We start from the raw sequence: 18,245 nt of genomic DNA, 5'->3' as shown, positions 1-18,245 counted from the left end.
AGCGTCTGCTAAATTACTTAAATGTAATGTAAATGGAATAGGGTGCCATCCGGGACGCAGCCGAGGACTACCCACAGTCATTTACCCACACACACCCTTGTCTGTGGCCTTGCTTCAGTTAAACTAAAATAAATACTACATACATCCCACTTTATCCAGCTGCCATGGATTTGACTGACATGATAGACCATTGAAGTGCATTGAGTGCTGATAATTGCTAGTCTCTATTGGGAATATATGGCATCAACCTGTTGCCTCTTATGTGGCTACAACTTAAGTAGCGGAGACCACACTGTTTCCAAACTTTACTGAAGTGTCCTATACTTTAATACATGAAACAGTGATCTCTTGAGTAGCAATGTTGAATATCATTGTTCCAGAGTTATAAAGGAGGGAAAACGTGTGTAAAAGAACACTGGCATGACCTGAACTTCTCCCCTCAGGGGTACTGACCTGAGCTGGGTTTTGAGCTCTGTGAAGCGGGGTCTCTTGCTGGGGTCGTAGGCCCAACACTTGGTCATCAGGCTGTACAGGGTGGGGGGACAGTTGTGGGGCATGGCCAGACGCTCTCCGTTCTCTATCCGCCCGATGACATCATTGTTCTTTACCCCCTGGAAGGGCTTGATACCGTACATGAGGATCTCCCACATACACACACCTGGAGGGGAGGTGCTCTAGATATAACACCACAGACAGACACAAACACGCATGCAAGTACACACACACAGACGCACGTACACACACACAGACGCGCGTACACACGCACAGACGCGCGTACACACGCACGTACGCACGCACAGACGCACGTACACACACACAGACGCACGTACACACGCACAGACGAGCGTACACACACACAGACGAGCGTACACACACAGACGCACGTACACACACACACAGACGCACGTACACACACACAGACGAGCGTACACACACACAGACGCGCGTACACACACACAGACGAGCGTACACACACACAGACGCGCGTACACACACACAGACGAGCGTACACACACACAGACGCACGTACACACACACAGACGAGCGTACACACACACAGACGAGCGTACACACACACAGACGCGCGCACACACACACAGACGCGCGTACACACACACAGACGCGCGTACACACACACAGACGCGCGTACACACACACAGACGCGCGTACACACACACAGACGCACGTACACACACACAGACGAGCGTACACACACACAGACGCACGTACACACACACAGACGAGCGTACACACACACACACAGACGCACGTACACACACACACAGACGCGCGTACACACACACACACACACACACAGACGCGCGTACACACACACAGACGCGCGCACACACACACACACAGACGCGCGTACACACACACAGACGCGCGTACACACACACATGCATGCGTACACACGCGTATTGATCGCTAGATAAGCATTATTTGTAACTGCTAAACTCACCAAACATCCACACGTCGCTGGCTGAGGTAAAGCGTCTGAAGTTGATGGACTCTGGAGCCATCCATTTGATTGGCAGTTTCCCTTTGGAAGCTGAAAACCCAGTTAGCAATAGACTGTCAACATTTTAGTAGGGTGAAGTTTCCCCGAGGTGCTGATCAATTTTGTATTTCCCACACTAATGGTTAAAGTTAGGATTGGTGGAAGGGAACCTAATCCTGGATTTATACTAAGGGGGGAAACCTTTCCCTGGAGTTCAACATTTTGATAGCCTGCAATAGCTTTCTCAACCAGCAGATGGTGGTAAAACATCAGCCTGGAAGCCCGTATGTTTGTACCATAGACATGGCATCATTGTATCTGTCCCATTATGGCGCTGCCCATGCTAAAACAGGCTTTTGGGCACTAGCGTCCTCTATCTCTCTCTGTGGTTTGTACCTTTGTAGTAGGAGGAGTCTTCCATGTAGCGTGAGAGCCCAAAGTCTCCCAGCATCACACAGTCTGTGGAAGACACTAGCACGTTCCTGGCAGCAATGTCCCTGAGGAGATACACACATACAACATGAGTAGCAATCCTGGAAAACATGGGGATTTTGACAGCGTGGCACCAAAAAATATATTAGAAAGTGTGAAAAACATAATATTATATTGCCTCTGTAAAGCTAAATAGCTGTTAAAGTGGGTGGTGGTCTTACCTATGGACAAAGCGTTTGCTCTCCAGGTAGGCCAAAGCTGTGCTGAGCTGGTGGGAGAACAGGATCAACGTTGATAGGTCCAGGTTGTACTTCCTTACTTGTAAAAATGACCTCAACTGGAAGAGATTAAAACATCGATAAGATACAAGATATCCTCTTTTTTTGACAGAGATAGAGGGATGACAGCAGGAATGATAGAGAAACTTTGGCCCTGTTCCCAAATGTGTTCTGTGTTCATTTATTACAAGAATGACCAGAAGTCCAACAACAACTATTGTAAGTACTGATCCAAATATACTCTTGGTCACCTCACCTCTCCCATCGTGCACAGCTCCATGATGATCCACACTGGGTTTTCTGTGATCACACCAATCAGCTTCACTATGTGGGGGTGGTCGAACTGACGCATGGTCACTGAGGAACACATACATCACAAAAGGGTGTGAGGATTTCACAGAACAGGTTAGATCAAGTGGAAAGAGAAAACGCTCCCTGGGATAGGTCTAACACACTCCCTCAACAGTCTGTGAACCGTGGAAACCCAGCGAGCAAAGAAACCTGAGAGTACAATCAGGCAGCATGTGTGTGTGTGTACATGGCAATCAGCAGCAGCTGCAGTCTTCATCAGGCCCATGACAGCGACACAGCACTACATCTCAGCATACTCACGTGCTTCCTGAAGGAACTTTTCGCGCACGCTGTCCGACGTGCAGTTCTTGCATGTTTTAATGGCCACGTTTAGAGTGGGATTCTCCTGAAAGAGAAATTAGAGAAAATATAGGATTTGTTTGTGTGCATTACTGGTAGTGGATAATATCATGACAATTCAGACCATAAATAAGAGGCCAGATGTGTTTAGCTAGACAGTAACAGGAGTGGAATTGAAAGGAACACGTGAGGACTGAGGGGAGCTGCTAAGGCTGCATTTAGCCAGACAGTTACAGTGCTATTTACCGGGCTGTTGTAGACTCCCTGGTGGACGTCTCCAAACTGTCCCTCACCGATGCAGCGTCCCAGCTCTATCCTGTCTCTCTGGATCTCATAGTCCCTGGCTGGGGAGGGAGAGATAACTCCTGTTAGTTATATATCACTAGCCACTTTAAACAATGCTACCTTATATAATGTTACTTACCCTACATTATTCATCTCATATGCATACGTATATACTGTACTCTACATCATCGACTGCATCCTTATGTAATACATGTATCACTAGCCACTTTAACTATGCCACTTTGTTTACTTTGTCTACATACTCATCTCATATGTATATACTGTACTCGATACCATCTACTGTATGCTGCTCTGTACCATCACTCATTCATATATCCTTATGTACATATTCCTTATCCCCTTACACTGGGTATAAGACAGTAGTTTTGGAATTGTTAGTTAGATTACTTGTTGGTTATCACTGCATTGTCGGAACTAGAAGCACAAGCATTTCGCTACACTCGCATTAACATCTGCTAACCATGTGTATGTGACAAATAAAATTTGATTTGATTTGACTCTCATAGTCCCTGGCTGGGGAGGGAGAGATAACTCCTGTTAGTTACACTGACTCTCATAGTCCCTGGCTGGGGAGGGAGAGATAACTCCTGTTAGTTACACTGACTCTCATAGTCCCTGGCTGGGGAGGGAGAGATAACTCCTGTTAGTTACACTGACTCTCATAGTCCCTGGCTGGGGAGGGAGAGATAACTCCTGTTAGTTACACTGACTCTCATAGTCCCTGGCTGGGGAGGGAGAGATAACTCCTGTTAGTTACACTGACTCTCATAGTCCCTGGCTGGGGAGGGAGAGATAACTCCTGTTAGTTACACTGACTCTCATAGTCCCTGGCTGGGGAGGGAGAGATAACTCCTGTTAGTTACACTGACTCTCATAGTCCCTGGCTGGGGAGGGATAGATAACTCCTGTTAGTTACACTGACTCTCATAGTCCCTGGCTGGGGAGGGAGAGATAACTCCTGTTAGTTACACTGACTCTCATAGTCCCTGGCTGGGGAGGGATAGATAACTCCTGTTAGTTACACTGACTCTCATAGTCCCTGGCTGGGGAGGGAGAGATAACTCCTGTTAGTTACACTGACTCTCATAGTCCCTGGCTGGGGAGGGAGAGATACGTAACTCCTGTTAGTTACACTGACTTTTACAGGGTGAATGACTCACCACTATGCTGATCTGTATGTGTGTGTTGATGAGGCCTTTTTTGGTTGTTAATAATAACAGCAAGATGCCTTGGCTGTGTTTTCACTGCAGTAGATGGTAATACTGTATGAAATACTGTATTTATCTGTATAAGGCCATTCACACCCACCACCAGGCAAGGACATGCACATTACAACAGAAAATGATCAGGCTGTGGTGATGTCAACAGACATAGTACTTGATATATTTGGTTCCTCCCTGTGGATTTCAAATTACAACAGGCTACCACTTTGGTTTGATTGACTGTATCTATTTGAGTCCTTTACCAGATGCTCTTATCCAATTAAGATGATTGCACAATCTCTTCAGACAGACACCTAACAAACAAAACTAAATTATAAATGGAATTTCACATCAAAAAGTTCAAGCAATGGTGAAATTAAAGAAAAACCAAGGAAGAAACACATCAACATGAAAAATAAATAAATAAGCTAATTGAACAATCACTATTGAAGACGCATTGAACTCTGGTACTGAATGGATGAGATTGCTTCATCTCACAGGTAGCGAGATATTTTACTTGGTTTCAGCAAACAGTATTAAAGTGATAGTTCACTTCAAATTCAACATTTTTCAGGGGTTTGAATGGAGTGAAAAAGACCAGAACCCTCTAAGCTGATGAAATGTAACAATTCCGATCCATTTGGGATGGAGGCCTATGGCTGAATCTGATAAGTCTGTCAAACTTTCATTTTAGAGGGAAATGATTTGATTTTAAGATGACCAGTAGGTTACTAAACTTATGAATACCTCCAGTAGATGAGTTGAATGAGCCGTTCTAGTACAGTACACAAGCACAATTACAGACAGAAAACAGAGAGACAAACAGAAAGAGAGAGGCAGCGTTACCTTCATCTACTCCATAGCTCACTGCTGGGTGGTTAGGATAAAGAGAGGTGGCTTTTAGAAACCATTTGCAACAGAACACGACAAACACACGTTAGAAAGTAAGACCGAGGGGAATAGATGTTATGTGGTTTATGTGGTTTTAAAAGAACCAACTTGTGAGTGCACAGAGCTGGGTGTCAATGGGGAAAAACAGGTTATCCTGTAGAACAAGAATATGTGCTAGAAAGCCACACGTGTCACATTAGAACTTGATCATCTAGAAATGGATAAACGTGTTATCTTAGGCTCCCTCTCAGATGTCACCCTATTCTAATTCCTATGGGCCCTGGTCAGAAGTAGCGCACTAAACTGGGAATAGGGTGCCATTTGGGACACAGAGCTATTTATTGGGTATTAGCCCGGTGGGACTCAGTGGGACTCAAATCCCCATGTGGTATGAAGAAATCTACAGATGCTGGATGGACCACTTGTTTGAATGGAGAGAGCTCTGGTCTCGAGTGTTAGCATGCGATGGGACTCCTCCGTCTCCATATACAGAGCTCCTTGTTACAGAATAACTTTTTGTTTCACAACCAGACTGTCTTGTTAGTCAGCTGGCCCAGACCACTACACAACCTGGTGAATTAGCTGCACTCTATTTCTCTGTCCCAAATGACACCCTATTCCCAATATAGTGCACTACGTTTGACCAGGGCCCATAGGGCTCTGGTCAAAAGTAGTGCACTATGTAGGGAATAGGGTGCCATTTGTGACACAACCTACACCACTGCAGGGGCTATTGTGTTCCAGACTCATATGATCCCACGAGACCTGGCATCATGGCCACCAAAGAAAGACCTGGGGTTACTGGAGACATATAATTACAATAACTAGAACGGAAATTAAAATTAAAGTCAAGGATGGCGGCTATGGGTGTACCATGGTCTAAGGTGCTTTGTCCATTCTAGTGATTAGAACTCTATGACTAACTAACTTCACTCCAGTACACTCAAAGGGCACTTGCCTCTTTCAGTCTTGATGACTACTCACTGACATGACTATTCCATATAATGAACATTTGTGACAAGTAAAAGGATTTCACTGATGATGTACTACTAAGCATTCCATAGATATTTTCTTGGACTATCAGTTAATCCTAATGGAACAGAATGCGTGTCTGATTTGGACAGCATCATGACAGCAGGAATATAAATGAATGGAAGTGCTGGGAAATGAAAGATCATCAATAAGAATACGTGACTATCCAGTTACAGTACTGTATAGACTTACACCGTCACTATGACAACCAAACATTGAGTGTACCAGACAATCTAGTACCGTTTCGATAAAGGACACACACAGGCAGCGTGTGTGGGGTATTTTGGGAAGTAGAAACTAACATCTCCACTAGCCACATTAACAAACACACAGAGCCTGAGAAAACAGATCACCATACAGCACCCGGGCCACAGTCAAAGGAATTTAGATAAGAGAAGGACGAAGAGAAAGAACATGAGGGAGAGAGAAAGAGAGAGAGAAAGAACAAGAGAGATAAAGAAAGAGAGCTAGAAAGAGAGACAGAGAACGAGAGAAACAAAGAGAGAAAGAACGAGAGCGATAGAGACAAAAGAGAAAAAGAAAGAGAGAGAGACAGATAGAAAGAGAGACAAGCAGAGAAAGAACGAGAGAGAGAGACAGAAAGAGAAACAAGGAGAGAAAGAATGAGAGAGAGAAAAAGCTAGAAAGAGGAGATCAAGAGAGAGAAAGTAAAAGAGGGAGAGAGATGGATAAAAAAAAACATCTGGACTGTATCCCTCGAGACAGTCTGGACAACATATTAGCAGGGCACACATTAAGATCAACATAGTGTATTACTACTAGGGAGCATAGAGCTGCACTTACTTGAGGGCATGGTGTAGGTATCGTCTTCGTCTATAATCTCAGCATAGTCATCAGTCTCTGCAGAAACACAACAGCCTCGTGGTCAGTCTACTGGTCAAGTCCAGTCACACACTGTCCGAGACGGATACACACAGATGCAGCTAGCTAGATACGTACCCTTCCACACAAGTAACTAGAGCCAGCTGAAAATAAACATGCGAGTCAGACAGCAAGTGCTCCTCTGCAAACTCCTACACTGCTGGACACTTGGGCGAGTCTCTCTCTCTCTCTCTCTCTCTCTCTCTCTCTCTCTCTCTCTCACTCTCTCACACACACACACAAGCATGTCCATTATCAACTCGCACAGTTTTAGCCATATCTGTCTGCTCTGTCGGTCTGTCTGATCAGAGCTTAGCAGTACAGATGGGCTTCTTGGTAAAGGAGAAAGAGGAGGGAGAGGGAGAAAAAGAGAGAGAGAAGCCGTTCCCAGTCCCCTAGATAAACAGCTTTAGGTGTTTACAGTATGTGAACGGCCGCTTGATGTCCAGTCTTGACTTGATCTAAAATGGTAATACGCTAGTTGTGCCGTCTTGGCTGCTGTTCCTCTTAGGGAAAAACGACCAGCAGGCTCTGTGTAGTATGTAGCTAGCCATCAGACGGCCCATTTTAGACAGGAATGCCGCGGTGCCACGGAGCTCGCCAAACTCAGCTCTCTTTATGAGGCCGAGCTGGGAGAGGGCTGGGAGCTGGGCCCTTAAAGATGCAGGCAGACAGCAGGGAATGTATTCAGAAAGACACTCAGAGTAGGAGCCCCCCCCCCCCCCCATCTAATCTTATTCATTATAATAAAAAAGGCAGAACTGATCTGACTCTGAGACTCTCTGTGGATACAGTTCCAGAGCGTGGGACAGACCAGACCTGGGGTCAAATAGTATTTGTTTTATTTAAAATACTTTAAACTGTGCTTGATTGAGCTTGCCTGGCACCTTGGGACCAACAGAATAGTCCTAAAAGTGCAAACTCTGTCAATTTGGCACTCCAGACAGGCTCAATCAAACTAAATCGATTTGAATCACAGGGAAGCACTGCAGCTAAGACAGTTTTCAGCACATTTTATGGAAACGTTAACTGTTACATTGTTTCCCTAACTCCAATCAGGTCTATTGCATGATAAGTGCATTACTAATGACAAACCTCTACAAGCAGATAGATAAAAAACAGATTCATTTAATTTGATTCATGATTCATTTGATTGATATGATTCATGAGTGATACACACACAACCCACAACCCCCTGAATCCCCCATAACCCCAGTGAGTTAGTAGCAGGTGACAGGAAGGAATGGAGGGATATATTAAAAAGCTAACTTTACCATCCCCACTACAATCCTCTGCAGGTCCAAGGAGAGCATGCCAAACAGAGAGAGAGAGGGAGGAAGGGAGAGGGAGAGAAAGAGAGCGAGAGGTTACACACCATAGAAAGATATGAAGTATAAAAGACACAGTATAATTAATTCAAAATGGGTTTAATAATTGTTACCGTGACCCACACTCCCTCAAAACAAGCAGGGACTGGGAATTTCACAAGTGTATCCAATCCATGCTTTTATTCAGTATAAGTGGGAAAGTATTTTATTTTCGAAGCTTCTACTTTAAATTTAATTAGTCTGTCGTTGGAATGTGTGGAACCTGATTCAGTTTGGTTGAGGGGACAGCCAGAGTAGTGAACTTCAGCCAGCATTGTTCGGAAGGGGGTCAGCGGAGTTCATTGGCTATTCTTAGCATGGGCCACTGTGACGGATAGGAACGTGAGCTAATAGGAAGCTGTTAAACAGCTGAGACAGAAGCGTGGACCAATACGAAGCTGTTAAACAGGTGACAGTGGGCAGGACAGAAGTGACATGTCCAGAAGTTAGTATTGGTTAACTTTGTTAGTTAGATACTTTTTTTGACACATTATCCTTGTTCAACATTATCCTTGTTCAATATTATCCTTGTTCAAGGGCATAAACTCAGTTTGGCAAAATCGACCTAAAATGATAGGGACATATAAATCACTGGTGTCATTTTAGCAATATAAACAGATGGTTGTTAAATTAGATGTACAGCTATTAAAGGGTGTCTTTAAGAGTTTGGTGGTCTGATGCTTACAGCATCTTGAACCTGGCTGCGGATCAAACAGATCGCTGCGCCATCAGCCCAGATACAGCCCCGTCAGGCTCTATATACATCCCAAATGGCACCCTATTCCCTATATAGTGCACTACTTTTAACCAAGACCCATAGGGCTCAGGTCAAAAGTAGTGCACTATATAGGGAACGGGGTGCCATTTGGGATGCAACCTCTATTGATTTGTGGGCCATGGCTCGACTACAATCAGCAGACGACACGCTTCCTGGAAAATAAAATGGGGACTCACTGTCTTGGAAAACTGGATCAGTTTCAATGTTTTTTATTTTCAGACACGTCAGGGATAGGGTATGTACGTCATCTCATTTACTAGACATGTTCCTTCTTAACACAGTTTCTCAAACTTTTCCCCGCCAGGCTAGTTCTTTTTGGCCATTGTAGGTGTTGCTTTGTCAGTCATTTTAGAGAGATTTTAGTGCACTTCACACTAGAACATTCATTCAGCTAAAGTTTCATCCCCTCATTTCCCCTAAATCCCCTACACACGTGTTGTGTGAGTGTTGGGGATTTGGGGACAGTGGGGCAGACAGGGTTAGTCAGAGCAAAACAGAAAGCAGAGTCAGTCGAGTAAGCCAATCAGAGCAGTGGTACCCTTTGGCGGAGAGTCATGGGCACAGAAGACGAAAGGAAGGAGAAAGCGCCTGGCTTTAGCAGGTTTAGGAGGCGTCGGGGTCACAGAGTTCACAGAATCTTCAGCCAATCAGAGAGAAGGATGACAGAGCAGGAGAGATGGTGAGAAAAAAAGAGACTAATAGTTTTTCTGACAGAAACAGCTCTGGGGTGAAGTTTCTCCTTGGTACAGATCTATAATCAGCTTCCCCTCCCTCAATCCTAACTTTTACCATTAGTGGGGAAAATGCAAAACTGACCCAAGATTAGCATCTAGGGGAAACTTCACCCAACACCACAGAACACACATTGAGCAGCAGACAGCATTTGTGTATATGTTAAGGAGTGATAAATGTTGGTGTGATGGTGTCCGAAGCTTTCCCCATATTACAGACAAAATGCTACATATCCATTTTACACCCCAGAAATCATTACCACTCTGTCATGGCACGTCTGTTATGAAACGACATGAAATACGCCAATAATAATATGAATACATCTCTTCTTTCCTATACCATCAGGGAAGTCAAAGCCGACAGGGGAACTATAGCCTTACTCAAATTATGGCAATTCTGCATTTCAATCAACAGCATAGTAATAAGTCCTTCACTATTGTATGCCTGATATGGTGGCCAGGGCTAAGGAATTGATTCACACTTCTACAAAAGGTCTTGTGTACAACTGTACGTTGACACATATGGAATGAATTCAGTTAAATATATTGGATTTGTGTGAGCAGCAAGATGCTGCTGTCCCTACGGGAATTTCTCTCTGACCTCTTTCTGAGAAATGGCATTGACGGATGGTATCAGGGAGAACTGGTGTAAACACGGAACTCGGACCGTCAAAATAAAAATAAAAACTATCAAAAAGGAAAAAACTATCAAGTGCAGAGCTGTGGTGTCATGTTAACACTTCTTGGCATAAGTGTCATATACAACTCCCCACCGCACACCGGGGTTCGATCCCCACCTTGCTCACGGTTTCTTCCACTTGCCTGTCTCCCCCTCTGATCTTCCTAACTGTCTGAATAAATTGCTAAAACATATTCACAAAAAATAACTAAAACAGTTTCAAATAGACTGAAACTAGAAGCATTACTATTATTTACTGATAGTAGTAGAGAGTAGACTTCTCCCGTAGTTTGTTTCAAGAACTTTATTTAAACAATTGTTTTAAATAGGCCTACTATGAGAATATGCCCAAAAATCATCAAACCATATAGTTTGAAACACACCAGTAAACTCTAAACCAAATATGTGAATATATACTATCAGTGAATAAAACACCTCTCAACCTTCATATTACTGTGTAGCTACAATCAAATAATAGTTCCCTATGACTGACTCCCATACATATATGATTCACCTTCTCCTTGAGAGCTGAGGAATCCTTAGATACCCTGTGACACTAACACCCTATGACATTTATTGAAACCTTATGAGACTCAATGACACCCTATAACACCCTATGGCAGTTAATGACAACATATGACACTAATGACACCCTATGACACTTTAAAGACACCCTATGGCAGTTAATGACACCCTATAACACCTTATGGCAGTTAATGACAACATATGACACTAATGACACCCTATGACACTTTAAAGACACCCTATGACACCCTATGGCAGTTAATGACACCCTATAACACCCTATGGCAGTTAATGACAACATATGACACTAATGACACCCTATGACACTTTAAAGACACCCTATGACACCCTATGATACTTAATGATGCCCTATGACACATTAATGACACCCTATTGCACAAATTACACCCTATGACACTTTAATGACACCCTATGATACCCAATGACACCCTATGCCACTTTAATGTCACCCTAGGACACTTAAATGACATTTAATGACACCCTATGACACTTTCATGACACCCTATGATACTTAATGACACCCTATGACACTTTAATGACATCCTATGTCACTTTAATGACACCCTAGGACACTTAAATGACATTTAATGACACCCTATGACAATTAATGAAACCCTATGACATTAATGAAATCCTATGACATTAATGACACCCTATGACATTTAATGAAACCCTGTGACATTTAATGACACCCTATGACATTTAATGACACCCTATGACATTTAATGACACCCTATGACACTTAATGAAACCCTATGACATTTAATGACACCCTATGACATGTAATTAAACCCTATGACATTTAAGGACACCCTATGTCACCCTCTGAACCTCCCAACCTCAGTGCCAAGCTCTCCTCTCTCAGCAGCATAGTAAACAAGCATCTCTTTGATACCATAATGTCTGACTCTCTACACCCCTAACCTCTGGTCAGTTAACAGGGCTCTGGCCAACCCCTTCAATCAGGCCTTAATCTGTCTGTCACTGGAGCCCCCAGGCTATTAACATTCAGCAGTTCCATCACAGTCCTCTGACATTTAGGAGATAAAGAAGAGAAAGAGAGATAGACTGGGGACGAGAGAGAGGCAGAGGGATGGACGGGGAGGGAGAGAGATAGAGATAGACTGGGGACGAGAGAGAGGCAGAGGGATGGACGGGGAGGGAGAGAGATAGAGATAGACTGGGGACGAGAGAGAGGCAGAGGGATGGACGGGGAGGGAGAGAGATAGAGATAGACTGGGGACGAGAGAGAGGCAGAGGGATGGACGGGGAGGGAGAGAGCGGGGGGAGAGAGATAAGGAGGAAGATAAATAGAGACAGACTGGGGAAGAGAGAGAGGCAGAGGGATGGACGGGGAGGGAGAGAGCGGGAGAGAGAGATAAGGAGGAAGATAAATAGAGACAGACTGGGGAAGAGAGAGAGGTAGAGGGATGGACGGGGAGGGAGGGAGAGGGGGAGAGAGAGACTGGGGAAGAGGGAGAGGCAGAGGGATGGAGGGAAAGAGAGGGGGAGAGAGAGATAAGGAGGAAGATAAATAGAAATAGACTGGGGAAAAGACAGAGGCAGAGGGATGGAGGGAAAGAGAGGGGGAGAGAGAGATAAGGAGGAAGATAAATAGAAATAGACTGGGGAAAAGAGAGAAGCAGAGGGATGGAGGGAAAGAGAGGGGAAGAGATAGATAAGGAGGAAGATAAATAGAAATAGACTGGGGAAAAGAGAGAAGCAGAGGGATGAGGGAAAGAGAGGGGGGAGAGAGAGATAAGGAGGAAGAAATAGACTGGGGAAAAGAGAGAAGCAGAGGGATGGAGGGAAAGAGAGGGGGAGAGAGAGAGATAAGGAGGAAGAAATAGACTGGGGAAAAGAGAGAAGCAGAGGGATGGAGGGAAAGAGAGGGGGAGAGAGATAGACTGGGAAAGAGGGAGAAGGGGGGAGAGAAAGAAATAGAATGGGGAAGAGAGAGGTAGAGGCACCTGCTGCCCCTGTTAACCTCCTCAACCTGCCAATCCCCTCCCGTCCTACCCATCTCCTTAGCACTGACTCCCCCTGCCACTTGCTAATCCACATGTTAAGGCTGTATGCATCCCAAAAGGCACCATATTCCCTACATAGTGTACTACTACTACATAGTGTACTACTATGTAGGGAATATGGTGCCATTTGGGACACAGATTAAATCTGACCTGGCCCTGGACTGGACTGTTTGTCTCAGCAGATGACGTTTATCCGCCATGGTGTTACAGCCCTTCAGCCCCGAATTACTCAGCTTCACCATTACTTATCATGCTGAATTGATTTCCTGTTACCACCACACACACGCCCGGCATCTGTTCTTGCTCTTAGAAGAATAATCGGTGGAGAAAGCTTAACATGTCCTGTGATTGCACTAACCATCTATATCTTAGGATCAACAACAAAGACTAGAGCTGACAGAGACTAGGCCTAAATCATATCAATTCTGCCAGCTTTTTATAAATGGCTAAAGTATAATAGCCTGTTTATCCATCATTGAGCATCATTAAACCCCAATACCCACACACATCCAAGTAAGGGATTTCATGTGATGGGTTCTGTATTAGATATCTAATATGTAATAATATCCAGTAGCTTTACAGATCAATTGACAGGAAGCATCTGGAATGATCTTGATTGGGATTATATTATAAAAAAGCATGGTCATATTTTCTTCCATCAATAACCCTGCTATATCCAGTAAAAGTCTGCGATGTTGAGGAGGCACAGATCTCTTACCTGAGACAGAGATGGCACGCACCCCGGCGCTCCGGACCACCCCCTCTACTATCCTCTTCTCATTGTTGGGCACCCTGAAGGGTAAAGGTTGGAGACAGAGAGGATCAACATGAGAAATTCCCTAACCTAAAACCAGCAAGTAAATCAACAGCATCCACAGCAACTCCAGGAGGATCCAGCATATTCCTGAAAATAATCTCTGGGGCTATGTGGAAAACATCCACACTATGCTGAGTATCATTCTCCTCCACTGAGCCACTCTTCTTCTTGGAAGCATCGAGTGTTGAGGTGCTGAACCAATAAGAGAACAGAACAGTCTTGGAAGAATCTAGTGTGGAGGTGCTGGACCAATAGGAGGGGAATAGGGAGGAGATATTCTGAGAAGATCCTACTGTAGGGAACTATTTATCAGGAATAAGCCCCAGAACTGTCTTGAGTGGGTTTTTAAAAGAGTGAGAGAAGGTGTGGAAAAGTTCTGACTAGTCAACTGATTTCCCTGAATTACCTAATGTCCAGTAATTATAGCATGAAGAGGAAATACAATGGGTGTCATTGGATAACAGAGCTCTGACGCTAGGGGTCCTACAAATAGATTTACTGAGCAGATGTTTTTTCCCGCATGTTTGTTTGTTTGTTTGTTTCTTACACAGCTCTTTATGTTAACACCATCATATATCATTTTTACATGAATGAACATGTAAAAATACCCATTGACAAATCATTTAGTGTATGGCAGATACTTACTTGGGGATTGAAGGCAGTGCTCTCTCTCCCTCTAAAAATACAGATGAGAGATATTGTTAAGCAAAGCATATACCGTAAAGCATCATCATTTTGAATACCAGAATACAAAATTCCAAGTGACAGTGTTATCTGAAACTTGTCTGTCGGCCTCGCATTAAAAGACCAAAATTGGCTGAAGAAAATTGTGATAAATAAAAAAGTATACCGGTTTCATTTAAGGACCAAAAAATGGACAGCTCTACCATATAGATTGCAAAATAGTTGGGAAGAGATTTTTAATGTACCGATTCCATGGCACATGGTTTATGAATTTACACAAAACTATGCGGGATTCCAAAATTGGAGTTTTTTAATTTAAATTATAATCCAAAATTCTCACAACTAATAAAATTGTATATATTTGGGGGATACAACTATCCCAGTTCTGCTGATTTTTGCTGCAAAGAGACAGAATCATTAGATCATTAAGTTTTGGTACTGTCCATATGTAGCTTATTTTTGGTCACAGGTTCAGGAATGGCTGAAGAAATGCAACATTTATCTGGAACTAACTCTGCAAATAGCACTGCTGGTTGATTTAAAAAGTCATAGTCAATCGATCAATCAATAATATACCAATACTCTTAGCTAAAATATTTATCTTTAATTTACAATCTGTTGAATCTATGAGAATAGAAAGGTTCAGAATTTTTGTGAAACATCACAGCACAGTTGAAAAATATATGACAAATAAATAAAAACTGGATGGTGTTCAGAGATAGATGGGAGGGGTTGAGTGGAGCTGAAGGATGGATGGTGTTCAGAGATAGATGGGAGGGGTTGAGTGGAGCTGAAGGATGGAAATAAAAACAAACAAAAGACAACTTTTGTAAAATAGTGTCTGTCAAATGTAACTAGTATGTATAAACTGGGAGTAGAAGACTAAGTGTTGTTGTCCATTAGTTTACTCCACTTGGGATGGTAGGATTAGGGGAAAATAATAACGGAAAATATATAAAAAATAAATATATGTATATTTTGTACATATATTTACCCCAAAAATATATGGGGGATTGGAAATGATGCAGACAATTACATTGCTGGAAGCTACACTATCGGCAAAATCAAATCAAATCTACCCACTAAAAAAAGATTAAATAAAAAGGAAGAGGTGGTCTCGGTCCCGTGTGGCTCAGTTGGTAAAGCATTGGCGCTTGCAATGCTCGGGTTGTTGGTTCGACTCCCACGGGGGACCAATGTGAAAAAGTATGAAAACTGTATGCACTCACTACTGTAAGTCACACTGCTAAATGACTAAAATGTTAAATGTAAAATGAGGGGAAAATCACAAACACAGGAGAGGAGTAGCCTGTTTGAACCGCTCCCCTCCCTCCCACACAGGAAAAAGCACACAGTCCAACTCCAAAAAAGGCTTAAAAGACCCCTCCCCAAAAACAGATCTCTAATGCTTTACTGCTCGAGAAAAGACTAGGTGTTTGTTGAAAATACCAAATCTCTCTCAGACTGATAAATGTATTGAAAGTGAATTCAACTACGACTACTAAACATGGCAGTCATGACCAAAACAATACATGATTCCAAATCAAGCTACAACTGGAAACCTTGTAAACAGAAAGAAATCACACTACTGCCTACTGTCATGGTGATTGCCTAATACAATGCAGTCCATTTAGACTCAAATGACAACATCACCCAAGGCAGAGTGAATCTGTGACCGTCACTGCCGCAACGCTATCTTGAAAACCAAGTAATGTCAATAGACACAAACCCTTCAACTACAGTAATACTTCTTAGTAGAAGTATCCTTTTCAGACAGTGTGAGACTTACCTAACCATGTCAGCAGCAAAACAACTCAAACTCAAATGTAGACTACTATCTTTCTGAGATAGTGTGTGTGTGTGTCTTGAAAACCATCTAGTAAAATCAACACAAACACAAGCTATCAAACATACGCAAGTACACTTCTTAGTGTGTTTTTGAGACAGTGTGTGTGTGTGTGTGTGTGTGTGTGTGAGGAAGATGTACCTTTCTGCGGCCGTATGATGAAGGACTGGGTGACTCCGTTTACCAGGCGACAGTAGCCGTCTATGAGGTCGGCCATGTTTTCAGCTGTGGTGAGTGACGGCGTGGTCACTGTGAGAGGCTGTGGACACAACAGCAGCCCACAAAGAGCCATTATTACCAGCACGGGCAGAGGGACAGACAGACAGACAGACAGGGCTGTTACAACTGTTCTGCTCTGCCTGGGGCTGCCAGCTGCCCCCTCCCATCACACAAACACTGTAGGGGGAACTCCGCATTTGTCTCAAACACAGACACACAAACTGCAGACCAACACACACACACACACACACACACACACACACACACACACACATACACACACACACACACACACGATACACTGCAGACACACACTGCAGACACACACACACACACTGCAGATACACTGCAGACACACACACTGCAGACACACACACACACTGCAGACCCACACACACTGCAGACCCACACACACCACACACACACACACTGCAGACACACACACTGCAGACACACACACACACATACACTGCAGAGACACGCAGACACACGCAGACACACACACACACACTGCAGACACACACACAAACACCCTGCAGACACACACTACAGACACACACACACACACACTGCAGACACACACACACTGCAGACACACACACACACACTGCAGACACACACGCACGCGCGCACGCAAACACACACTGCAGACACACACACACACACACTACAGACACATACACACACTACAGACACACACTACAAACACACACACACACACTCACACTGCAGACACACACACACACACTGCAGACACACACGCACACACACACACACACACACACACACACACACGCACACGCACACACGATACACTGCAGACACACACTGCAGACACACACACACACACTGCAGATACACTGCAGACACACACACTGCAGACACACACACACACTGCAGACCCACACACACAAACTGCAGACCCACACACACTGCAGACCCACACACACTGCAGACCCACACACACCACACACACACACACTGCAGACACACACACTGCAGACACACACACACACATACACTGCAGACACACGCAGACACACGCAGACACACACACACACACACACACTGCAGACACACACACAAACACCCTGCAGACACACACTACAGACACACACACACACACTCACACTGCAGACACACACACACTGCAGACACACACACACACACGCACGCACGCAAACACACACTGCAGACACACACACACACTACAGACACATACACACACACACTACAGACACACACTACAGACACACACACACACACTCACACTGCAGACACACACACACACTGCAGACACACACGCACACACTGCAGACACACACGCACGCACGCAAACACACACTACAGACACATACACACACTACAGACAC

At 44.1% G+C, this 18,245-nt stretch overlaps 1 protein-coding gene across 16 annotated transcripts in view; it reads right to left on the bottom strand.

The window, feature by feature from the left end:
- Window positions 1-18,245, bottom strand: part of LOC115131343 (focal adhesion kinase 1-like) — a 174,403-nt gene that overhangs the window by 22,052 nt on the left and 134,106 nt on the right. For 6 of the 16 annotated variants that reach the window (XR_010464293.1, XR_010464294.1, XM_065020353.1 and 3 more), the window contains 14 exons: window positions 16,795-16,912; window positions 14,769-14,799; window positions 14,025-14,098; window positions 9,859-9,957; window positions 8,450-8,467; window positions 7,098-7,154; window positions 5,217-5,240; window positions 3,109-3,206; window positions 2,824-2,908; window positions 2,468-2,568; window positions 2,155-2,270; window positions 1,898-1,998; window positions 1,463-1,552; window positions 454-658 (listed from right to left, as the gene is read on the bottom strand). Coding sequence is in view for 14 of the 16 variants with exons in the window: in XM_065020353.1 (XP_064876425.1) it covers window positions 454-658; window positions 1,463-1,552; window positions 1,898-1,998; window positions 2,155-2,270; window positions 2,468-2,568; window positions 2,824-2,908; window positions 3,109-3,206; window positions 5,217-5,240; window positions 7,098-7,154; window positions 8,450-8,467; window positions 9,859-9,957; window positions 14,025-14,098; window positions 14,769-14,799; window positions 16,795-16,912 (1,217 nt within the window). In the remaining 2 variants the exon portion in view is untranslated. The remainder of the gene's footprint in view (window positions 1-453; window positions 659-1,462; window positions 1,553-1,897; window positions 1,999-2,154; window positions 2,271-2,467; window positions 2,569-2,823; window positions 2,909-3,108; window positions 3,207-5,216; window positions 5,241-7,097; window positions 7,155-8,449; window positions 8,468-9,858; window positions 9,958-14,024; window positions 14,099-14,768; window positions 14,800-16,794; window positions 16,913-18,245) is intronic. The other 10 variants (XM_065020342.1, XM_065020344.1, XM_065020343.1 and 7 more) reach the window with 10 other exon arrangements.

The sequence above is a fragment of the Oncorhynchus nerka genome, linkage group LG7 (assembly GCF_034236695.1).
Source record: "Oncorhynchus nerka isolate Pitt River linkage group LG7, Oner_Uvic_2.0, whole genome shotgun sequence".
NCBI lineage: Eukaryota > Metazoa > Chordata > Actinopteri > Salmoniformes > Salmonidae > Oncorhynchus > Oncorhynchus nerka.
Note: the sequence above shows the minus strand (reverse complement) of the source record. Positions and strands in the feature narration are given on the sequence as shown.